The sequence below is a fragment of the Podarcis pityusensis genome, assembly GCF_964106645.2.
Source record: "Podarcis pityusensis genome assembly, chromosome: 12".
Classification (NCBI taxonomy): Eukaryota; Metazoa; Chordata; class Lepidosauria; order Squamata; family Lacertidae; genus Podarcis; species Podarcis pityusensis.
The window spans coordinates 26,272,562-26,298,357 of NC_138037.1; the positions used below are offsets into that span (position 1 = coordinate 26,272,562).

The 25,796-nt window shown below is 42.8% G+C and overlaps 1 protein-coding gene and 1 long non-coding RNA gene across 6 annotated transcripts in view; one reads left to right on the forward strand and one right to left on the reverse strand.

Moving 5' to 3' along the window:
• Positions 1–14,026, forward strand: part of ZNF804B (zinc finger protein 804B) — a 294,257-nt gene extending 280,231 nt beyond the window's left edge. For all 4 annotated transcript variants that reach the window (XM_080975194.1, XM_080975195.1, XM_080975192.1 and 1 more), the window contains 2 exons: positions 7,811–7,941; positions 9,755–14,026. In XM_080975194.1, coding sequence (XP_080831320.1) covers positions 7,811–7,941; positions 9,755–13,274 — 3,651 coding nt within the window. In that variant the 3' untranslated portion in view covers positions 13,275–14,026. The remainder of the gene's footprint in view (positions 1–7,810; positions 7,942–9,754) is intronic.
• On the reverse strand, positions 6,608–15,576 carry LOC308459663. Of its 2 annotated transcripts, none has more exons than XR_013978265.1 (3): positions 14,433–15,576; positions 13,172–13,296; positions 6,608–7,118 (listed from the first exon to the last, which is right to left on the reverse strand). It is a non-coding gene; the product is annotated as an uncharacterized lncRNA (long non-coding RNA). The 2 variants fall into 2 exon arrangements; XR_013978266.1 differs by lacking the exon at positions 6,608–7,118 and adding an exon at positions 10,151–10,265 and having other exon boundaries at positions 14,433–15,574.
• Positions 15,577–25,796: the final 10,220 nt, after the last annotated feature.

A 25,796-nucleotide genomic window follows, 5' to 3' on the forward strand; every position in this document is an offset into this window, starting at 1 on the left:
AACATGGAGGGGGTGTGTGAACAGTAACATCAAGGTAAAGGGACCCCTGACCATTAGGTCCAGTCGTGGTGACTCTGTGGTTGCGGCGCTCATCTCACTTTATTGGCCGAGGGAGCCGGCGTACAGCTTCCTGGTCATGTGGCCAGCATGACTAAGCCGCTTCTGGTGAACCAGAGCAGCGCACGGAAAACCGTTTACCTTCCCGTCGGAGCGGTACCTATTTATCTGCTTGCACTTTGGCGTGCTTTTGAACTGTTAGGTTGGCAGGAGCAGGGACTGAGCAATGAGAGCTCACCCCGTCATGGGGATTTGAACCGCTGACCTTCTGATCGGCAAGTCCTAGGCTCTGTGGTTTAACCCACAGTGCCACCCGCGTTCCAAACAGTAACATACCACTATACAATTACAGACAGATACTTGTCTTTAAAAAATATCCTAATATTCAATGACTATAAGGAAGCTGGTGATATTTAAGACAGGGTAATAATGTTAATCAAAACTAATTTATCCACAAAGACCAAATCACAGCTCACAAAACAGTGGTTAAAACAGCAGGTCATTAGTTAAAATTATTGATTTAAATGATGTGGTATCAAAAGCTTGAGTAACCCCCCCCCCCCAAAAAAAAAAAAATCAGTTGGATTTCTAAATGATAGTAAAGTTGACACTTGACAAATGTCTTTGGAGAAAGAATTTAAGAGATGGAGCAATACTACAAAGCAGCCTTGGGTGGCCAGCCAGCATCCAAAGTAGGAGCACTCAGAAAGAACCTCAACAGAAGAACTTGAGGAGCAAGCCCAGCTTGTAAGGAAAACAATATAATTAGTTATAATAATTCACAATTAAGTGTGCTTTACTACTAGGAGTTGGGAAGGGACTAGTGTACTCTCCACTGCTTGTAGGAATGAGGAGCCTGTGACCCTCGAGATGTTGTTAGATTCCAACTCTTGTCAGTCTCACGCAGCGTGGCCAATGGGCAAGAGAAATGTCAGTGCCCTAGTGGCAGTTCTTTGCATGGGGTTAACAGCGCATGACTTGTTAAAGGAAGTGAGAGATTTTACATGTGCAAAAATCAATTTATTCCCATTCCATTTTCAATTAACATTTGCAACTTTGATTCAATCTGTTTTTTATGGACCACTGCTCTCTGCAATAGCAACATCCCTTAGAGCCTTCTTATCATACAGCTGGAATACGGTGATTTTCATGTGCACATGAGCTTCCTATGTATCTAGTCCACTGAGGAGTTTTCCTAAGCCAGCTCCACACATTAAAAGTTGTGTTGCAGGAGTTAAAACCAACAGCACAGGATTCCAGCATAGATCTGTTCTTTCTAGGAAGTTCCCTAAGATATGCAATAAGGGAATTCAATACAATAGCAGAACCTTAGTCAAACACTTGAGGACAAGGAACAGCACCACCCTGTTGGTTGACTGGAGAGGTTGCTTATATAATCATTGGGAAGTCTTTTGAGGGTGGAATGTAGCTAAACATGGTCATCGCCCATGTTCAGAAGCAGTATGCTGGGGAGTACATTAGATGCTGGGGAGAAGCAATGAGCAAATTCTGCCTTCGTGCCTTGCTTTCAGTACCTGAAGGCAACTGCTGGACCCAAAAAGGCTTGATGGACCTTTGGTCTGATCCAACAGGGCTATTCTACTGTTCTTGCCTGTTTTTTTTCCCTTCCATATAACTTCCCAGAATACACTTCAACAAAATGCAGACTTCTCAGAAGCATCCGGCCTTCATTTTCTGACAATGTGTTGGATCCAAACTTAAACACACTTAGAGTAGGCCCATTTAAACCAATGGGACTTAGGTTGGTCTTGGCTCACTTTCCCTGTTCATTTTCCTGGGTCTCCTCAAAGCAAGGCCAGGTCTGAATCTGACCCATTGTTTGCATTCACTTTCCTGTATCAGCCAACGCTCCATGCAGATAAGCTGCTGAATCCATGAGCAGAAGCAAAACAGGTGGTAATTACACACAATCCTACCTTATTGGGATCTTTGTCATTGAAGTCAGCATGTTATCTTTGGGCTAGAAGCCAATTAGGCCCTTAAAATAAAGTATTCACAACACTGGCCTGAAAAGGAATGCAGAACAGCAATATATATGCAACTGTATTTATCTACTAGTCAAGTGAAACGAATAGGACGTGGTTTAATCAAAGGCTGTGAAATGTTTGTCATTCAATGTATCAGTTTTCTATAGTTCATCCCACTGCACAAAGTTATTCCTGAGCTATCCCAGTAATACTCAAAAATTACAATGACATATTGTTTCAGAAATGAAAGAGCAACTTGAAGAGGATTCAGCTGTCCTATTTCTCCTTGTCTTTCAACATAATCTTCCATATCACTGTGGCTCCCCTAAGCCAAAAAGATACAAAGTCACTATCAGCATGTTGAATCTGTGCGGGTGCATATTTTAAGGGGATTGTAGTTCTGCTTTGGTATTTAAACTCAACCATTTTCCCTTTTAACAGTAAATAATTCAGATTTAGCGAGGTTGGCAGGGAGGTTGTGCATGTGAAGAAAGGAAAATAAGATACTGTGTAAACAAAATATAAGGTTTCGGAAAGGGAAGGGAAGGGGGAAAAGTCTGCACCCTACACACAAATTTCCAAGGAGCAATTAAAAGATTAGAAACTCATTTGAAGACCTAATTAGATCCCGGACAGCAAATTTAAAACAAAGGCATTTCCCAAAAGCACACAACTATAGTAGCAGGTATGAATGACCACCAGCAGGTACTTTTCATGTCACCTGGTTTCTTGAAACTTTTACCAGGAGACAGAGTTGTGTGCCAGTTGAAAGGTGACCTGGGACCCTTTCCCATTACAGCTCCAGCTTCTTGCTGGAGATTTCTGCTATCACCAGAGATCACTGAATGAGCAGCTTTTTATCTTTCTTTCTTTTTTTTATTCACCAAATGGACACAGCCTAAAGGCTTGGTAGCAATTAGAAATTCCATAAAACATAGCAGAGACATGGCTGTTCAAAAAGGCCATTGGGTGATGATTGTTTTTTGTCTCCTGTTAACCTGCACTAGAATTATTACTCTGTTGTTGTTGTTTTAAAAAAACCATGGTGGGTTTAAATTGGGTTTTTTATTTTGAAATATTATTTCTGTATCTACTCCTTAAGTAGAAAGTAGGGTGTGATATACCGTAAGTCTTTAGAAATAAAATAGGCAAAATGAAACAAGGAGTTGGTATATGAAGGTTAACACTAACACCCGTCACCATGACTTGCATCTGAAGAAAAGTTTGCTTTAAAAAGTTCACAGAATGGATGTTTCCTGTCCCTGCTTCTACTTCACAGCCACCTGTGACCCGCCTCATTGGAGTGGGACAAGGCTCGGTGAAGATGAAGGAGCGCCATGCTGACGGGGGTAGCCCTACAGCAGGTGGATGTGCACCAACCTGGCGTTCCTCACCCTTAATAATGAATGAAGCCTGTAGAGCATGAGACTCTGAATCTGAGGGTTGAGGGTTCGAGCCTTACCTTGGGTAAAAGGTTCCTGTATTGCAGGGGTTGGGCTAGATGACACTGGTGGTCACTTCCGACTTTCTGTGATTTCATCCCAACAATTATGTATGAAACTATACATACTCCTCCAGTTCCGAGGGCCTTCTGGCAGTTCACTCACTGTGAGAAGTGAGTTTACAGGGAACCAGGCAGAGGGCATTCTCGGTAGTGGAACACCCTCCTGTCAGATGTCAAGGAAATAAACAACTATCTGACTTTTAGAAGACATCTGAAGGCAGCCCTGTTTAGGGAAGCTTTTAATATCTGGTGTTTTATCACTTTTTTATTACTATTATCATTAATTCTGTTGGGAGCCACCCAGAGTGGCTGGGATATGTATGTATAACACAACAACACAACACAATGTATTACCACTGCCTCTCCTATGAGCCCCTACCCTGAGCAACGTGTGCAGGGGATTGCTAGGGAGAGGAGAGGATGGTAAACTTTCATTCTGTGAACTCCTTACATCATTTTAGGATCCAAGTCCTGTTTGGGGTAATTTGCTCTCACCTGGCAGCCTCCAGGCCCCAGTTGTCTCAGGAGCCATGAGAACAAACTAATAAGCAACAATGTGCCCCTCCAGAGCAGCTCTTTGGGACACAGGAGTCTATAGACATGAGGGATGGGTGGGGAACTCTCCTTCTGTGAGCTTCTTTCTGTTAACTTATCTTAGGAGCCAAGTTCATTTGAATAGTTCCTTACTCTGCACTCCTTCCTTATCCCTGACAGTAAGACACTGAACAACTGCCTCCACTGTTGTGACATCTTGAATAGAATGTAGAAATGAGATACTTCGGGGAAGCTGCAGCTGAACCTGGAGACACAAGTCCTACTTTAAGTTTTCTTTGGCATAACCATCATTTGCATGCATGAGGATGGTTCACTCATCCAATGAACTGGACAGAGTCCCATTTATTTTGATTAGTGATGAGCCCTTAGATTTCTCTGGAGAGTGTCCCATTGGAGGGAGAGGGAACTTTGCCCTGGGACAGAAAATGACCAGATAGGGCCTGAATAGCAGTGGGAGACGAGTGGGTGCTACTGTGCAAAATTTACTACAAAGCTCATTGCATCTACTCACTTAAATAAATTTCATAGCAATATTATTAAATCGCGATTCCATGGAACAAATTGAAATGCATCAGTTAATTTTAAAGTTGCCTTTCTCGTACGTTTAATCCTGAAAACTAATAGCCATTCAAAGTTATTTTTAGAATGCCAGTTACCATGGTGAAAGCAAATTCTCTTACTGCTCTTTCTGCCAGTTGCTTAAATGGCTAATGCTGTATGCCTCAGACATACATTCCAATTATGCATTTTAATAATTTTATCATAGTCATTTTATGGTTGGGATTTTGAAGACATTTTACAAATCACGCGGTTGGCTCTACTATATTAATGCATGGTTTGTGTCGATTTGGAAAATTTAAAACGATTTTAAAATTGTGTTTTGTGTCTAATATACATCGTCTTTCTGAGGAAAATGTACATCCACCTTTGAAATAAGATGTAAAACTGGAATTGTAGGTTTGAATAATTGCCGGAAATCCTTCCAGCCCAATGTCATGCATTTTTACTCAAATATAAAGCAACTTTATTTAGTAGGACTTCCTATCTAGTAAGTAAGAATGCATAGGACTCCAGCCTTCTCTTAAAACATTTGAGAACAGTCAAAACTAGCAAAGTAGTGGAGAATATGATGCAGAAGTACATTTGGAGGTTAGATGAGTCTTGCCAATTGGCTAGTTTCAGCCAATCAGATGCAGGCATGGCTTATGTCACCTGGCCAACCAGATGTTGGCTCTCCAGTCTATGTAAGAGCTCCATATTATCCCATTCAAAGCTGGGACATTGCACAGAAGAGGGGGAAACTTTGATGAACTTCAATGCTTTCTGCACTTGCACTGACACTTGAAATGTCAAGAAAATCTCTCGGGCTAAAGTGTAGATGTAAGCATGCTTAAACCTATTAAAAAAAACCAATGCTCAACTCTGCAAAGTGTACATCACATGTTAAGTATGAGACAGGGGTGTGCATCAGCTCTGTGTACTTCCAGGGTGCAAATGTGCATGTCTATAGAGGTGTGGGCTTTGACAGGGACCAAGTGAAGCCCACCCCTCCCCTTGCCCAGCCTGCCAACTCAACCTCCCTACCAAGTCTTGTGTTTTTGCATACAAATAGCAGTTAATTCAAGCAATGTGATATTGTCATATGTGCCTGTGCTTGCCAATGTCCTGGATGGTCTTATGGTACCCAAGTAATGCCGCAGGTTGTGCTGGTGCAGAAGTCCTTCCATCTAATCCTATGCACCTATTTGCCAGTGCAGTAGCTGGTACAATCAGGCTGCAAATGTCTTGCAATTGTTATTCATAGGAACCAAAGAACAAAGGAGTCAAATTTTGTAAAATAAATCATACTTTGGCACATTTGACTAGGTTTAGCCAGCCAGTTAGGTACCTAATGGCATGAAAAAATGTAATTGCACACTTGTTAATTCCCAAGCTCTCTACCTTGCTTGAGCGCCCTTATGGATGAGCGCAATTATTTCGATACTGTTCAACAGTGCCTGTTAGTGAGCTTAGCATCTTTTGCGTACATGGTTAGCCATACAAATGCTACTATTGTATATATATATTTGTGCCCATTCAGCTGGGCCATTTGTTGATGTTGTTTGGAGAAAGATTTGAAGATTTATTCAGCTAGTTCCATTTGGGTACATTTTGAACAATACAATTTATTTCATGGATTGCATTCAAGCAAGCCCATCTGAGGTCAACTAATTCTCATGGACAACTGCATAGTAAAATATGGTTGGCCAAGGCATGGAATCAACCATAAGATACCTGAAACAAACAGCATGGGATATCCATAAATACTTGATTGGAATAGAACTATGCATATGGACAATATTAGGGGGAAAACATGTCTGCCCTTTAATATGTGCATATCTGTTATTTCAGCCTTTATGGGTTGTTTCCAAATAAACCATATGCAGAGTATATTTAATTGCTGTTGCTGCTTCTTTGGCAATCACTCGTAGCCAAATAAGATTGTTTTCCATGAACAAGTCCATAAATGACTGTGGAGGCCAATTCTGGATCCATACGTCCTTCCACAGTGGAGACATAGGTTTCTGGGTGGCAGCTGATCACAGTGAGGATTTGCCAAATGTGCCTTCCTCTTAGCTCATTCCTCCTTTTCACCCTGCGTTTGTGCTTCTTCAAAGTCCATGACACCTTTGGTAAAGGCTCTTATCCAGCTGGAGCGCTCACAGGCCAGTGTGTCCCAGTTATCAGTGCTTATGTTGCATATTTTTAGATTTGCCTCAAGAGCATCTTTAAACCTCTTTTGTTGTCCACCGATATTTTGCTTCCCATCCTTGAGTTGGAAATAGAGTACTTGCTTTGGTAGATGATAATCAGGCACCCGAACAACATGACCAGTCCAATAAAGTTGATGTTGAAGAATTGTTGCTTCGACTGGTGATCTTTGCTTCTTTCAGTACACTGAAATTAGTTTGCCTGTCTTCCCAAGTGATGTGTAAAATTTTTCGGAGACACCGTTGATGAAATCTTTCAAGGAGCTAGAGAAAGAAGCAATGGTACCAAAAATTCATATATTTGTTGTTGGAGCCAAATAGCTTTATGCTGTAATGGTTTAGGTTATGGGGAAACAATTCAAACCAAATATTGACTTTGTTTTCTCCCCACTTCTCCAAGATAATACAAAAGAGCTATTTCATATGCCTGTGTGAGTAAAATTGATACCTATTGGCTAGTATCTACGCCATCATGCAACATCATGCTACGCCTGGCATGCAACATTCTCACTGGAAAAGAGTTTGCATCTTCTAATAAGTAATAAGGTGCTATGCACCCTAAACTTGGTGCCAGAGACTGCAAGGGAAATTTCAAATGCCACCCCACGAAACCAGTTCAGGGTGCATAGCACCTCTGGTACACAGCCTAATGCTACAGCTGCTCTTGGTGCTTTCTGGGTTGTTGTTTTTCCTGTTGCATCTGGTTGTAACAGTCATGTTTGGAGATGCAGCTCTTCTACCATAAAGTGCATTAGACAGAGATGTGAGTTTGAGTCAAGCTGACGGATAAATATACCCCCCAACCCCTCTGCTCACTGGGGATTACTTATTACATTATAATTGCATTTTATCAGCTTTGCCTCCTGTATCTTGTCTGGTTATGTGTAGAAACACAAAAGCATCAACGTGCTATGAAGAGATGCATCATCTTTTATTCTTGTGCTTCTCTTACACAGAGGCTGAAAGAGCTAAAACAAAGGGAATTTGCACGGAACGTGGCTTCAAAATCCTGGAAAGATGAGAAGAAACAGGAAAAAGCACTCAAGCGACTCCATCAGCTGGCTGAGCTGCGGAAGCAGTCAGAATGGTAAGCATCTGGAACTTGTATTACATTTTAATCTCATATCCACCCCCCTAGAAGTCCCAGAAGAACTTTACTCCTGCTTTATATAATGCACAGATAATCATCACATGCCCTGCAAGCCCTTTTTAAATTATCAGTGATGCCAAAACATCCTTGCCATAAAATTGGAATCCCTGCATTAATTCCTTGGCATTTGAAGGCTGGGGTTTTTATCCTCTTTCTAATCTGATCAGAACAGACATATTTTTAATTAAAAAAATAGTGCTGTGCTGAGTTTTCAAGAGCAAACATTTTCAGTCCAAAACCATAAGATTTGGAAAAAATTATCCCCTCCTCAGAAAAAACAAACAAACCTGTTTTCCCCCATGCTTTTCAGACTTGTAGCCTCTCCCAACAGCTGCTTTGGCACCATTATTGTTTAGTGGGGGGGGGGGCAGATTTTCCTTGCTGTGTGAGCCAAACTAATCAGAGATCATCTCACTGGTGTAATGATGTCACAGCATCACAAAACCCATAAGAACTGGTGATGTGGTGATATCACAGAGAGCAAGAGAAACACTTGCATTGCCATCACTGTAAATGGAATGAGAAGGAACCTGACAGACCTACATTGTCTCCTTGTCTTACCGCACAGTAATAGCAGGTTCACTGCCCACCAGCACAGTTCAGTAAGACCAGAAGCATCATTCTGAATGCTTCTGGAATGGGATGATATACCCCCTCTTGCCCCTTCTCCTCTATGGTCACTTACACATCCTCTGAAGATTGAAAGGGTTCAGGTAATGTTGGAGGAGGAAAAGAAAAGTGCATGAAACTGGCCTCCTGTTTCTCTCAGATCTGATATTTAATATTTCACTAACAGATCATTTCACCTTATTAAAACAGATCTGAGTTTAATGCTCTTAGCAATTTGTAAAAATTGCTAGGAAAAGGGGGGAAATAAGCCCCAAATCTTTATTTGCTTAGTCTAGAAATCCTTATTTTCATTTCTCTGCACATATACAAACTCTCCAAATAGTTCCTTCCAGGGAACTAAAATAGCATCCTTACTGTGAAAGAAACACAGAAATGGAGAGGATTCCAGTAGGTAATTTATACTGTATCACTCAGTTACTTATACCGAGTCAGTCTGTTGGTCTATCTTGCATACACCTGCTCTGGCAGCGACTCTCCATCACCTTTTCTTTCCCTGCCGCATGAAATCTTTCACCTGGAGATGACTGAAGCCGAGAACTCTTTCATCCGAAGCATGTGCTCTGCAGACTGCTAAACTAGTAAGTACAGGTACTGTACAGTACAGTGTACAATATGTAGTCCAAAGGCTTCTTGAAGACACAGCAGGGCAAAATTACTAAGGGCACTTCACCTACCATACCACTGTGGTCAGCCTGCCACAGTGTGCAGTATTCGGGCTGTGTCTAAGTAGGTTCTATTCACAGTAGAGCCATTGAAATCAATGAATCTAGGTTAGTCATGTCTATTCTAGAGCTGGGCAATACTCCAATTTCTTGCCTTGAAACCGAAATGGTGTTCACATCGCAATAGTGGTTTCAGACTTTTTGAGCTGACAATACATCGTGGCTCCACAGCTGCCATGATGTATTGGCAGCTCAGACTGCCTTCCCCTGAACAGGTGAGTTGTGTTTTTCCTCTTGGGGCAGTGGGTTGCTCCAGGAGGAAAGACGCAGACCACCTGCTTGGGCAAAGGCAGGCAGATGCCTTGGATGGAACCCCATACTTCAGTGAAAATGACTACTTTCTGAAATCTAACATTCATTTGTAAATCAAGTGATTTTATTATGTCATTTATTTCCAGCGTTGCTGAATGCAGACCTGCGTTTAAATCTCCCCAAGTGGTTGTAGAAAAAGAGCCGACGCCGCAAGATAAACTTCTGTTAGCTCAAGAAGGCAAAGTCAAGAATACAGCTGAAGGAAAAAGCATCACCAGCAGCACTTCAGAGAAGCAGCAGGAACTTTTGCTAAGCAAGAACCAGTCTTGCATAGAGACACACCGTTTCCTTAGAAGCCACATCTCTCCCGCATTCTCCTGTGGCACCAATGGCTGCAATCGGGCCGGGGTGTCCTTTTCATTCTCTAAAAAAGTCCACCTGAAGCTTGAGTCATCAGCATCCGTTTTCAGTGAGAACATGGAAGATGCATATGACTGCATCAGATCCCCTCGGCATAAAGCAAAGCAGACTTCCGAAGAGTGCCGTGCGTGTATACATATGAGGGACGAGAGGAAAGCAAATGTGCATAAACGGTTAGGCACCATTCAAAGTCACCCAGACAGCTTCGCCTCCTGTAATCTGGCTCGGAAAAATCAACTGCAGAAAGAAAACAATCAGTACAAGGACAGAGAGCAAACAGAAACTCATACTTCATTTCGTAAAGACAAACTACATCTTCCAGATTTGGATTGTTCTGGGTCTCCTGGTGCAAAAGAACAAGGAGGAGAGTTGAACGAGACCCAGAAATCCTTGGAAAACGTTGTTACACCTCAATGCCAAACGAATAACATTTGTATGCAGCAAAACACTTACAAGCACAGTGATGGCCTGTTATCAGAATGTGTCTCTGAGTCCTTAGCCCAACGATCATCTGAGCAAGGACATCAATGTGAGGGAAACTACAATCCCTGTGTATTCAAACAATCTTCTGATTGTACAGAAGCTGTCAATGCAGATGCTGAAATGCCTAGGGATAATGCACTGGTTCATGAAATTAAGCCTAAAGCATTGCCTTTTCTTCATGTACTGAGCAAAGATGGCAGGACAGCCTTACGGTGGCCCACAGAACTTCTTTTGTTTACAAAAACAGAACCCTCCATTTCCTATGGTTGTAATCCATTGTATTTTGATTTTCGGCTCTCCTTATCTCATAGAGAAAGTGGGCATCATGAAGTCGAGGAAGAAAGTCCTAATGAGCACTCAACAAGAACTATGGACATAGATGGAAATGACGCCTCAGATCTAACTGAGAACAAGCAACTGTCCAGTGAAAAAGATAATCAGTCTTTGAAGCCAAAGAAGAAGAAAAGAGCTCTAAGCCTCAAAAAGTCCCGGCCAAAATTGGATTCAGACACAGAGAATGAAATGAGTCAAAGTGCTCCAAAGTACATCTCAGATGATTTGAATGAAAACCTACCTGAAGTGCCTGCACCCCTTGATTGCTCAAAAAGGCGTTACACGAGAGCAACAAGTCCCCACACAACAATGCATGTGAGATCTTTAGCACAGCAGTTGCAGAACTGTGAAAAAACTCTACAGGAGGAAGTAACTGAAAACCTTTGCATTTATCCCTTGGTGTCTAGAACAAAGAAGCAAAAATGTGCAAAATGTGATTTAATGTATGCCCAAAGACAAACCGACCTGGATTTGGTCACCTGCAGCAGTGACATAAGTGACAGCGGGAAAGATTCCATTCTTGGATACAAGTTAGATTCACCCAGGGAGTCCATGGGAAAAGAAGGCAATGGGAATTTTGCTGGTTGCTGGAAATTCACTCCTTTGCAAAAGCCCTTTTCTGACAGACAGTCTAATTATTCTGACACTTCTGTTAGCAGTGCAACTAGTTACGCTAGTTGCTACTCTAGTCACAGATCAAGTGATCACAGCAGAAGTCATTTGCCTTTTTGCTGCAAAAGGAAACAAAAGCCGGTTGAAAGGCAGAAATGTAAACACAAAAAGCACAATTGCATTTCATCTTCTGATGATGCAGATGGGGGCTGCCTTTTCAACAAAACAAGTCAAAGATCTAGAAACTGTGCACACAGGCATATGGCAAAATATCAAAGACATTCGAGATATAGACATTTACTACAAAGAGATGTATCAAAGCAAAGCAGGAACAGACACCCTCTTTGTAAACACAGCAGGAGCAGGAGCTACAGCAGCTCCAAAGGTTCTTCCACCCAAGATTCAGGAAGCAGCGAAAGATCATCAAGCTGCACCAGATCAAGAGCCAGCAGTTCGGGATCCCTTGCAAAAGAATTGGTGCATGACTGGAACAAACACAAAAAGGATATGAAAAGCACTGACAGAGCTGAACCAGGAAAATCAGACTCTGCACACTCAGACTGCCAGAATGAAAGTTGTCCATCAAAACAAGTTGGAAGCTGCTCCATCAACCACTTAGGAAGGAAAGCAGTGGGGAAGAAGTCATTAACCGCCAAACTCCTTTTAGAGAGGGTGAAATCAAAGCGAAACCAGGAGCAAACTCAGAACACTGAAAGCTTTTCAAATACCTGCGAGAAAGATCTCCCCCATAGTCAACCAGGTGTTAAAGGTGCATCATCAGTGGATAGTGAAGCAATGTTACCTTTGCTTGAGAAAGCCCTTCACATTGATACGAGCAGCAGGTGGAACAATGGAACTGGCTCCGTGGAAAGCAGCACAGGCACAGAGCGAGCCGAAGCTTCAGCGATAGATAATATTATTCTGACAGCTAGCACTAACTATGGCAATAGCCTGCTTAACGACTTAGGTTATCAGGCCCTGAATATGGCACAGGACACTGCAACAAAGCATCAACCGGATCTCTTAGCTGGTGAAATGCAGCCCCTACTACAAAGCTGTGACTCGGTGCCAAATGGTTTTCCTGGTGCTTTTCCTTCTCATGGATATTCTGCTGTTCCCAACCTAACAGAGACCAAAGAAGAACACCATGCAGGTGTAGACTTGTGTGGAGTGGAAGGGGATCTGAACTGCTACTCTGACAGTGCTATGCATAAATCCGGTGAAACAGAAAACAAGACTGAGCCGTACAGTAAGTGCATCCCCTCTCCTTTAACGCAGCAGCCTATAACCTTTTCCCCGGATGAGATAGACAAATATAGGTTTCTTCAGCTGCAGGCCCAGCAGCATATGCAGAAACAGCTTGTGGCAAAGCATCTCAAGGTTGTGCCCGCCCCAGGACCAGCTGCCTTCTCTGCCTCCCCAGCTGTCCCTGTTCAGCAGCACTCGTCTGTTGCCACCCTCCGCCACACGCTGCTGCAGAGCTTTGCCCTGTCCACTGGAGTACATCCTCACAGCAGCCATCTTTCCCTGACTCATATACATCCATTCTCACCATCGCCTTTTGCTCCATTCTCACTCTCGCCCTTTACTCCGGCCTTCGTGCCCACGCACTCGGCGCTCCTGGCGGGACACCCGTTCCATTTTGTATCAGCGACTCCCATCCACCCATCCCATCTGGCAATCCCACCTCTGCCCCACGCAGCCTTTATTCCTACCCTGTTCACGCCGCAGCTGAATACAGCGGCATCTTCTGCCGTACATCTCAACCCCTTGATCCATCCATTATTCCAGACTCAAGAACTTCAGCATCGTTCCTGACCTTGTCGGAGCTGTTGGTTATCTGGAACGGAAATGAAGAAGGTGTCATTTTCCCTTTTAAAATTGCAAAGTCATTGTCCTATGCTCAAAAAGCAATTTAGAATGACAATTCCCATTCAGCAGCCTAATTGCATATCTTATGAGAGACATTGCGGAAATCAAGGTCTGGCTGACGCAGCACATGATTGTTAATTTGATTTTCACATTCCTTACAATAATAGCCTTCCCAAACCTGTTGCCCTCCAGATATTATCGGACTACTGCTCCCATCATCCTGACCATTGGCCACATGGGCTGGGGCTGATGGGAGTTGTAGTCCAAAACACCTGGAAGGCATCAAGTTGGCAGAGGCTGTCTACAGCTTTTGTACAGCCTTTTATGCTGTAATAGGCTTGTGGACATTTTAATTGTTTTCACAAGAAACGTAAGTTACAAGTACAGGCATCCTTCCACATACACTGAGGTTACATTCCAAGCCCCCATGCACATAACCGAAATCACATAAAGTGGGGTCACCCTCTAAGAAGCCTCAAAACACCCATTTTTTCCCTGCTCTCCCATTTCCCTCTTCCCCAAAATATCTGGAGTTGAAGCTCTGAGGCCAGCTGGAGGATGTGCGGAAGCAAAGCCCGCTTTTCTTTGCTTTTCTGGAAAGGTTCACAGGCACTTCCCCCCAGGTTGAGAAGCCCTTTTCCTCCAGGCAAACACATCTGTCAAACCCTCACATGGTACTTAGGCATTCACAGATAGGGGAAACCTTTTCTGTGGTAAGCTGACCATTTTTTGTCCCTATCTGAAATGTTGTGAAACTTGGCTTTCTAACAACATAATACGACACCTGTTTTGTCAGTACCAGTAAGAACAGGTCTGGTGTGGGGGTTTTTTCATTGCATTGTCAGTTTCAGAAGCATTCAAACAACAAGTGGAAAGGATTGTCATGATATCGGTTTGTAAGAACTCCCTCCCCCCGCCCCCAAGCACTGGAAGATGCAGCCATTCCAAATAGCCACTAAAGTACAGCAAATTGTAAGTTCTGACCTGCATCTTATTTCTTTGAAACTCAATTCCATTCAAACGTTGAGATGTTTTCTAAGTAAAACAATTCATTTCAGGATGCTAATTTTAAGATATGTGTTAATCAGACAGTGAGGTACTTACCCCAGTAAGTAAAATAGGAGGAAGGGGTTTATTTATGGACTTTTGTCAAACCACAAAGTATATTCCATGAACACCCGCTGGTGTGATCCACACAAAACTATGTCTGAGCCTGCAGCAAGACAGTTCAAAAAGAAGACATTAAAAACAGATGTGGAGGCACCCTAAGACAGAATCAACACTAAATGAGGGTTGGGTTAGCCTTTTACCTGCACCATTTTCCCTACTGAAGTTGTCTTCTGAAGTTGCTATTTTCCAGCTTAAAGGTGGGCAATTTAAATCAGGAAAATGTTGGAAGGAAGGGTTTTTCCTCTCCCCCCCCCCCCTAATGTCTAGACCCTGATCCAATTGCCCACTCCACTGGCCTTTAACATTAAGTAAAAGTGAGATATTCCGATCATGGATTTCCTACATTGCCCCAACCTCATCCCTTAGAAGGATTCAATATGCATTCAGCTTCCAGGTCAACTTGCGTTCTATAAAAGTAAAAAAACAACAACCCAGGATTCCCCAGCTGCATCTTCCACCAATTACAAGATGGAATTCCAATTCAATCTCACCTAGGGTTAGTTTTAAAAGTTCACTTTGTACAGGAGAGGGACAAAAGTGATCAGGAGAGACCAGCCAATCGGATGTAACTGTTTCCCTGTTATGAAAGCCTCTCTGTAAAACACTGAACATGTCTGTTTGTTATGCAGTTTTGCAAAAAAAGCAAACAAATAAATATGCCACTTGATTCATTTTTCAAAGTGTTTAGTTTATATTGAAACTAAATAATACTCTGGCTAGTATAACCTGTAAACTAGTTATTTTGTTTTGTATTCTCTGTAAAAAAAAAGTGTTTTATATTATACAGTAGATAAGTGAATTGCACTATTGAACATGCAATGCAGCTTTTTTTTTCCCTTCCTTTCATTATTCAAGTCGTTCCTGGGAATGTAGTTTCATGCAATAATTTTTTTCAATAAAAATGCTTAATGACATAAGCAGCGTCAGTCATGCATTTTTAAATATCATACCAAAAGACAGCAGCAAAGTAAGATGCAGATGAGACAAACATATTCTGTATTTCAATCTATAGAACCGAAATGGGTTTAATTTAGACAAGAAGCTGTAATGCTGATTTATTTTAGGCTATTTCTTTAAGAAATTTTTTAAAGCATGTGTTACTAGAGTTGATTCAATGGCTCTATAAATAAATATTACTTTTTTATTTAAAAAATCACCACTGATGTGTTTTTTACAACCATTTTAATGGATTTATCAAATAGTTTATGTACTCATTTAATATAAAATTTAATTGATAACACACAGGGTTTCTTCCTTCAACATTTGAACTAAAGCAGATGTAATCATTATACGTCACAAGCCAGTTTTACCAACAATGCTTCTTGTGTGCTTTTATATATTATATCCTTCTTGCATGAAAGAAATACTAAATTATCCTACCACAAATTCCCGTGAAAAACTTACTTCCGTATTAATTATCAGAAAAGCATCAGAGAGGACTACCAACTGCTTGAATGCATGCCCTCCAACATTCCTCAGATACAGACATTTCTCACTCCTGCCCCAAAGTCACCCTCCTTGATGCCCCATTCCCCCCCCCCAAAGTAGAGCATTTCCTTTGAGAAAGACAAGTGTCACCCCCACTACACCAACGAGGCACACACACCCTCCACCATCCTGAAAAAAACCCTTAATCCTGTTTTAATTTCATGTTATTCTTAGGTGCATTTACAAAAAGAAAGCACATACCAATAACCAAATTATAGAAAGGGGCAAGATTAGACACGGACACACAAAGCAGTTTTAAAAAGCATCTTGACTCCTTGTCCTCTGCTTTGCTACCCCTCTTTTTTGCCTGCCCCTGAGAGCCAGCACAACATGTGGGGCAAACCTTGGCGGGAGCGGCCTCTCCCACTCCTTGCCACTATGAGCTGCCCAAGGGAGGAGGCCAGCAGCAGTGGCCATGGAGGGGCAATGGGATGCGCCGTTGCTGCTTAGAACAAGCGCTGGCTCATCCTCCTCTCTCAGCTCAGAGGCAGCAGCACCAGCAGGGGAAAAAGAGGTCAAATCAGAAGCTGGGATGGCTTTCATAATTCTGGGACTGTCCCTGGAAAACTGGGACACTTGGTGGGTACGCTTGAAAGTTTAGGAGACCCAATCCTGCAAAGACTTTTGTGCTTGCTCTCTTTGGCACCTGATTGCTCGCAATAAGTTTAGTTTTAAAGCACGAGTGGGGAACTTCAGGCCTGGTAGCAGGATGTGGCCTTCCAGACCTTTCTATCTGAGCCTTGGAACTCTCCATAGGCCACATTCCCTCTGCAGCCACAGCCTTCACTGGCCTTGCTACACATCCACCTTGAGTGCTTTTGCAAAACCTTTCCAGATCAGAGGCTGTGTCTTCCATCATCACTTTATCCTCAGCCACTGCTAGTTTCTTTAGGTCCTAAACAATCCAATAGTGGCTGAGGATAAGGTTGCTTAGTGCAGGGGTGGGTGGGGATGGAGTAATAGTACAGTGATACCTCTGGTTACGAACTTAATTCATCCCAGAGGTCCGTTCTTAACCTGAAACTGTTCTTAACCTGAGGTACGACTTTAGCTAATCGGGCCTCCCGCTGTCTCCGTGCCGCCAGCATGCAATTTCTGTTCTCATCCTGAGGTAAAGTTCTTAACCCGAGGTACTACTTCCGGGTTAGCGGAGTCTGTAACCCAAAGTGTTTGTAACCTGAGGTTCCACTGTAATTTAACACCTCTGGGACTTAAAACTATTTTTAGCTGCTTATGAACAAACACTGGGATTGCGTCTGTCGTGCACACCCTACCGCCTGACACCACAACGATACTATGACTAAGATGTAAAAGCCTCAGATCAGAGATCAAGATGCAGTGTCTGGCAGTCCTTCAGTTTATCTGTGCCTCCATTTCTGTGTGCACATCTAAAACTAGATGACAATGTTAAATCAATATTTCATTCCCCCAAACCTCTAAACCTTTCAGAGCAAATGCATTTGCCATTTGCAATATAATAAATTATATTTGCTTATTAATTTTTTATTAATGAAAACAGTTCCATACATAGTAAGTGATATGTGTAAATCAATGATGTCCATAAGGAAATAAGTATGGGCAAACCAATTCACTGAATACCAACTGAGTCTATTTCCCTCAAATAAAATCAACTATGTCCTAAAGTTGTCAAACCATTCACTGGAATATTGTGGTTTCCAGAGTCATCCTGTGCTAAGAAAGGCATGCTGAAGTCCGCTGAAATTAAGGGTATTATGAATGCCCAACTTCACCTATGTAAAGTTGCTGCACCTTGCTGCATTTGGTGTTGTTCTGAAAGCCTTTTGAGAGCTAAATTCTGAAGAAGAAATGTAGTTGAAAAGACTTCCTTTTTCTATCGAGCTGGAATCATCCTACTGGATCTGACTTCTGTAATTTTGAAAAACAGCTGGGCATTTTTTTTAAAGGCTCTATTTGATGACACTCCTTGTGCAGAACTCATATGGCAACAACACCTGGAACTACTGGAAAAATTGACATCTCCCATCTCAATTTGTTCTTGCCTTTCTGAATAAACCAAGTGGCTACTGTCATAAGCTATTTAACTCGTGATCTGTGTATTGATGCTATATAGGATGAACCGTCAGAACAACTGTTTGGAATATCTTCCCTGGCACTGAAGTATTCTAAAGCTCTGGACTGACTCTGCCACGGGTCACTCCTGCATAAGAAGGACTATCAGTGCCGGATTTACATATAAGCTAAACAAGCTATAGCTTAGGCCCCCACTCTCTTGGGGGCCCCCAAAAAATGTAAAGGGGGAAAAACTGGATGTACATTTCCAAAATATAAGATAAAAAAACAAAATAAAACCTACATACAGTTAGAGCTTAATAATTATTTCACTATTAATATACTTCTTCTTAATTGTATTTTACTATTAATATACTTCTTAACTGTATTTCAATTCAACAATTACTTTGATAACATACATATTTTGTTATGTGCAAATGGCTTTAGATACCTAATAGGTCCATAAATTACCATATTGCATATATTCAACACAAAAAAACAGTGACAATTTGTTGTTGACAAAGGACAGCTGGACATATAAAGGGCCCCATTATCTTCAGTAGCTTAGAGCCTCATCAAACCTAAATCTGGCCCAGGGGACTATGAAACACTTCCTGTTTGGGCAGAGACATTGCCTGAGCAACATCCTGCCTGGCTAGGGAAAGTTTCTGTTCTTAGTCCCTGGCTTTTGACAATAGGGCTAGGGGGCGATCCAGGGGTGCTCGCAGCTGGCCGGCTCTCCATAAACTGGGCAAGGCGAAGCAGGCAGGGGCTGGAGCCGGGGGGGCTGCCCACTCCCCTCCCAGGGATGGCATCTTTGGTGCGGGTTGGCGCCACGGGACTTCTCTCCCCCCCCCCCCGGTGGTCCATTCTTTTGCATTCCCTGCTGTTGCTTTGGATTGTACCACCTGACCTTACTATGCTATTGGGAGTGAGGGCTTGGGGATGCTGACACGAAGTCAGCTTTGATTTGGGGCAGCTGTGGGGAGGGGGGGAGGGGAGCCTGTGGCGCTGGTCCACACTGGGAGTGTTGTTTTGGGGAGGGGGGCTCCTCCAGCTCCGACACCCGCCTGCGGGCGTCCCTGGGTCGCTCCCAGCTCCAGTGGCTGTGATCCCGGGACCTCCAGGGGACAGGCTGTGCTTCCCGCCAGGCGCTTTGTCACCCCCCTCTGTGATGGCGCATGGGGCGGCCTGCGCCCACTGCACCCACCTTGCTCTGCCCCTGCTTACGCCACCTTTGTGTACACTGCCTGCCAAACAATAACATGAACCAAGTGTCGACAAACCACAATTAACAGGCATTTGCCTCTTGCGACTTACCACTTACCTGTTTAATCCCTTGTCTGACGTCTCTTGTTTTCATTGTTCTGTATGGAAATTAAAAGGTATAAATGTAAGAATCTTCTTTTGTTCTGGGTTCCCCTCCATCGCCTGTTTGTTACGTGAGGGGGAACACTGTTGCCAACCGTCTTTATTTTGTAATAAAGATCAGGCTTATAGCCACTTTGCTTTTCATCAAACAAACAAACAAACACTAACTGATCCTGTTAGCAGAAGCCCACACAATGATTGCTACTAGTCAGGCATAGCCAAACTTGGCCCTCTAGCTGTTTTGGGACTACAGTTCCCAACATCCCTGACCACTGGTCCTGTTAGCTAGGGATGATGGGAGTTGTAGTCCCAAAACAGCTGGAGGGCCAAGTTTGGCCATGCTTGTATGAGGCTTCCCTCCCTTCTCCTAGCCCCCCCCTCCATTGGCTGGAGGGGGGTCAGGAGTCCTTTAAGAGCAGCATGCAGTGGGGAGTGAATGGGAGATAGCACATACATTTCTGCTTGCCCTGTGAAACTCTCAGAACATTTGTAACAACACAATGCTGTATTCCTTCCTCTGTGACTTTCACCATCACTATACAAAGAAGTACCAGAGCCAAACATAACTGGGTCTCCTGAAAGATGCATCAAGTGATGGACTCCAGTGGCACCAAGATTTTCAAAAATGTACAGAGCCATATGCTGGATCTATGTGGGGAATATGGATCTGACCACATGATATAGAAATACACTCTTGATGGTGTCAGGAAAGGAGAACACAGCATTCTTCTGAACGCTGCGGCAGATTTGGTTTATATAACTTGCACTGCTCTGAGATTTGTCATGGAAGAATGTCTAGCTTATATAAACAATGACTACCTAGACAGAAATTATTCATGGGGAAAACCAAATTTCTCTAACTCTCCCTTCACGTTCCTTCTTGATCTATGAGTAAGCAGGACAGAATTGCCAAATGTAACTGTCACATCTGGCTGCTTGTCTCATTGCTTTGAATCATACTCCTCTCCAGCAGCTCTAAAGGCACAGGAGTTACTGGTGTATTGGTATATTAACTAAGGAATAAGCTGCACAGGAACACATGTCAGGGAATCAGCTCAGGCTGCATTTTCACATCCAAGAAAACGGGTTATGCAAGTGAGATGGTGCTTGAGGAGTCTGAGCTTAAAGCCAGGCTATATTATTCATGAAAGCCTGTCCATTTTGTAAGTCACCACACAACACAAATCAGTAGCAGCATATGTGGCAATGCAGAACTGCCCTCCTGAACCCGCTTCGGGGGGGGGGGCATTAAACAAAGGGGAGAAGTTCAATTCAATTCACATTTAAAGGCAAACCTATCCTTTTTGTACTTTCTAAAAAAGTATGAGAACCAAAACTCCACTGTCCTTTTGACATATATTGTGGTAAGCTATCCATTAAAATGCAGGAAAAAATGTGAAAATAACATACAATAATGCATTGTTTCTGGGGAAATTGTTTTGCAAAACTGGGTATACCAGGCAAGATTGCAAAGGTGTACATTAAGAAACATTTGCAATAGAGAGCTGATGGATTGTCATGAGGACTTTAAAAAATGCAAACTGATACAGGAGTGTGGATAAATGAATTTAAGATTTGAAAGGAGAGAAACTGCAATTAGCAGATTTGCTAATCCCTCGGTGGTAGTGATTGGCTACGGTACCCGCACTGGCGGGAGTTCCAGCTTAGAGGAGATGGCGTCACCTGTGCAACTGTATGGTCCTGACCTGGTGTCCCAACCTGCCCCATCTCCATCTAGGTAAGCCACAGTGATGCTACCTTCACAAGGGCAGTTCTGCACTGCTACTGAACATGACAGGATTTAGTATGGTGCTAAAGAAGCTTATCAGGGCTTTTTTTTAAAGGGCCTTGGCCATCAAGATCACCGTTGCCTTCATCTGCAAGACAAGCCCATCCATCTTTCCCTGTATCATTCCACATACCCGGTCCATGATGTGAAACCATAATAGAGCACACAGTTTAAGGTAGCTGCAGAGGAAATGCCTCAGCCTAGTGCCAGATGCCTCAGCTTAAGTGAGAGAATCTCCATATTGCAAGAGAAGAAAATCTCAAAACCACCACCAGAAAAATGATTGCAAGTCAGTATTCCAGGATAACTCATTGGGACTTACTTCTGCACAGAAGTGTCTAGGATAGGGGATCGTTTTATTTTCACGGCAACATCATTCCATTTCTAACAACATCAAATCCAGCTTGCAACTGGAAATATAAGCAACTTGGTTTTCTTTCTGTTGTCTATAATTTTGTTGTTTGAGGTTGCTTTTTGTCTTATCAATTTGCCCTTTCCACTATCCTCAATAGGGGAAATGGTCTTGATATAATTCTTAATACACTCTAATGCACTCTAATGTTAGCATCAAACTATTATTTCAGAGCGCTTTAAAATAAAACCCCCACCTTGTCCTGTTTTAAAGGTCCTTTTAGCCTATTTCCTTTTCTTTCAACACCCATACTAGGTAAGAGAAGACAGTGACTGTAAATAGAACCAGGCATTTCAAAGTACGTTCCCCACCTGTTCAGTCACTAACAAGTTGGATCATCAAGCATTCTGCTCTTTCCTTTCCATTTTGCTCATTTGGATTTAAAAAGAAGATAAAAATACTCATTTTGGGTCATTTCCCAAAGATAAGCGTTTTAGAGACACAATGCACATTAAGGTCAATAGGACTTGCATGATTAGATAGACCATGTCTATAAACTACAAGTCTTTGGACGTAGTCCAGGTGGTTTTTAATCTAGCATTCTTGCCATAAAGTGTTGTGGTACCAAGAGGGGGAGTAGCCTAGCTGAGAAAGTGCTAGATGTGAGCATGAGAGATGAGGGCTCAAATTCCCACATCTCCTAACTACAAAGCAATTGTGATATACATAACAGGAAGGCCCTTTACAAGTTAAACATTCTATGTTTGTACTATGTAGGGCAGAATGAATATGGCCTCCACTTTAACATTTCCATCTATTTTCAGGGAGTTGTACTGAAATCTGAACCAAGGGAGTACGACTTCACTGGTGCTCCTCCTGGCAATTCAGGCTGATGGTCGTCATTTTAGGGTTGCTTAACTACAGTTACCGTATTTTTTGCTCTATAAGACTCACTTTTTCCCTCCTAAAAAGTAAGGGGAAATGTGTGTGCGTCTTATGGAGCGAATGCAAGCTGCACGGCTATCCCAGAAGCCAGAACAGCAAGACGGATCGCTGCTTTCACTGCGCAGCGATCCCTCTTGCTGTTCTGGCTTCTGAGATTCAGAATATTTTTTTTCTTGTTTTCCTCCTCCAAAAACTAGGTGCGTCTTGTGGTCTGGTGCGTCTTATAGAGCGAAAAATACGGTAATTTACAATGAAAGCATAAGCTTCTAATCTTATCCTTAAAGTCTTGCTAGACAGAAGAAACATAGGAAGCTGCTTTGTATCAATTCAGACCAATGAACTGTCCAACTCATTGGCAGCAGCTCTGCAGTATCAGAAAAGGAAGTCCTTTCTCAGTCCTATCTGAGCCTGCTGGGGATTGAACCTGGGACTTCCTGTGTACAAGACAAATGCTCCACCCCTGAACTACAGCCCTTCCCTGTGAAATGACAGAGGAAGAGGGAGTGTGCATGTCCAAGGTTTCCTGTGGCTCACTCCTGTCATGATGAACCATGGTTTACTGTGATGGCTGAAATGGCCCTAAGTACTGACAGTGGGAGAAGACATCAAAGGAAGAGGATGAAAGTGATGAAAGGAAGAAAAACCAAAGCTGGATGCTTTGTTCTGGATCGTGATAAAGTCTAAGGGGTTAACTGAAAAATCCATTTTTAACTCTAGCCTATGAATGAAGGCTTCTCTGCAAAACAGTTGAAAGACATTTCTCTGCCAAGAATCCTTCTAAATTAGCAGTTTGAGAGACAGCTTCACTGTCAAGGTTTCTCAGTATTTATGGCAGCTAAACCATGCTGTACTTTAATAGATATACAAATCCTCTTGTGCCAAGAGGTCATCGAAATGCTACTTGAGGGTGCTACTGGAATATTATTATGATTTGTTCCTGCAAAAGCTCAGAAATCATACAAATAGTGCCCATAGCACTTCTCATAGTTTCATATCAACTGTCTCTAAATCGCCAACCATTACAAATACTGTCAGGTTTAATGGATGGGTGTCTTGGGAGAGGAATGACACACATTTGCCGTCTTAGAGACAAGTCTCCTTTAAAGGTTTTCATTATGAGCTTGCACGCACCAGAGAGGTCTTGCCTTGATGGGCTCTCCCATGTATTTGCTTCAGTGGAGAAGAGACCAGCTCCCTCATTGATTCTTCCACTTGAGAAAAAAGGCAGATGGAATGGATGGGCACTTGAGGATTTGAATCTCTGAACAATGACTCTTTGAAACACAGATTGGTGGAACAGGAAACTTACTGAAGCAAAGAAAAAGGGTTCAGGTGGACTAATGCTGGAAGCCTTTAGCCCTTAGCAGTTCAGGCTGACTCATCTCATGCTGTTTTCCTTAAATAGTGAATAGAACTCTATCTGTAGTTCCTATTTCTGCCTATCTGTACTGCCTTGTCACTCTCTTACGCCACGTCCTCTTTCTGTTTCTTAACCTCATCCCTTTTCCTTCTTCTTTCTTTCTTACTTTCTTTTGCATCCACCCTCCTGAATGCTATCACACATCTGTTCTAGTTTCTCGAAAGTCCGTTGGTAAACAGATTGTCCTCCCCAAATAAAACCAGATGCTCCTTTGTCTTAAATTATCTAGCCTTTCAGCATCCCTATAACTCATTCGGGCTTTGCCAGATGTCTCCTAGGAAAATGTCATTGGAGCTATATACGAATATCAGAAGCTACTTTATGCCATCGTCCATCCAGTTCAGCATTGTCTACACCTGCCGTCTCCTGTCTTGTTTGGACTACAGCTCCTATCAGTTCCCCAGCCAGCAAGGTCAGTGGTCGGAGATGATGGCAGTCCAAAATATCTGGAGGTCATCAGGCTGGGGAAGTCTGGTTTACAATGTCTGGCAGTCAGTTTTCTGGGTTCTGTGTAGCACTATCTGGATTTGCATGTCATGCATGTACTGAACCAATGAGCTATGCTCCTTCCCCTAAGTATCCACACCTCCTTACCCCAAGATAATAATTAAAAAAAACCACAGCACCCTTTTGGCTATATATTTATGGAAGAAAAAAATGAAGCTAAAGCCTGGAGACATCACAACAATAGGGACGTGTTTGTTTATACTGGGTGGAAATGTGCTTCGGTGCAATTTGAGAAATATACCACTTCTTTTTGGGATTATACGGACAAATTCAAACTGTTCAACCAACTAGGTCAGTACTGCCTTCACCAGCAGCTTCATAGAATTGTGGAGTTGGAAGGGATCCCAAGGGCCATCTAGTCCAACCCCCTGCAGTGCAAGAGTCATGACTCCTTCCCAGCCCTAACCTGGAGAGGCAAGGGATTTGTTTATTTTTAGACTATATATATCTCCTCTAAGTGGTGCACAAAAAACTAAACCAACAACGGACAACTTAAAGAATAACAAACATTACAAAATGCACAAATATACAAGTGTTACTTTAAGAGAAATTGCTAACACACGTAGAGCAATATCACTGCCTTCTCCTTCCAATACACCTCCCCTCTTGGTCTCTTGACTCTCACCTGGGACTTTGTGCAGCCATGCTGCCTCTCACTCACCCAGGGCCAAAATCATCTCAGAAATCTCATAAGCAAGAAGGATGCTGGATGCTGGCATTGCCTTGGTTTCTTCACTCTTGACTTACTTTTGATGGGCAGGCACCAAAGCAGATGGAGCTACCCACGTTTAAGATACCCTCAGGCTACTCACATTTCAGCGGTGCCTTGTGCAAGGCCAAAATGCAGCACACATCCCTCTCCAATGCTGAGATCGCTTGCAGCCCCACCCCGAGTCAAGCCCCTGGAAGTTAGCTCCTATGCCCCTCCACTCACCCTTCCTTCTCTCCTCCTTCAGCTGCTTTGTCCCCAGGACCTTTGGGATGCATTGCATGCGAGCTGAACGCTAACTAAACTACAGCTTCTCCCCTATGTGTAAAAAGACACAGTTGGGTATGAAATTCTGCCGCACCCTCTTATTGTGACATTGTTATGCCATCTGGGTTCTCGTGTGAAGAACACGCGTAAGAAATCAGCTGCAAACCTGCTGTCTCTCAGTAAGAAATTTGTCGACTAAGGCTTAGAAACAGACTTGATATTTGGAAATGTAGTGCATGAAACCTGATACTGATGAGTAAGCGAACTGCATATAAACATTGCCAGGAAAGGAGATGCAATACAAATGAGAAATGTCTGCAGCATTATAACCATTTATCCTTTAATGCAGAGATGACTTGAACCTGTGACATTCCAGATATTCTTGGACTGCAACTCCCATCAGCCCTTGTCACTGGCTA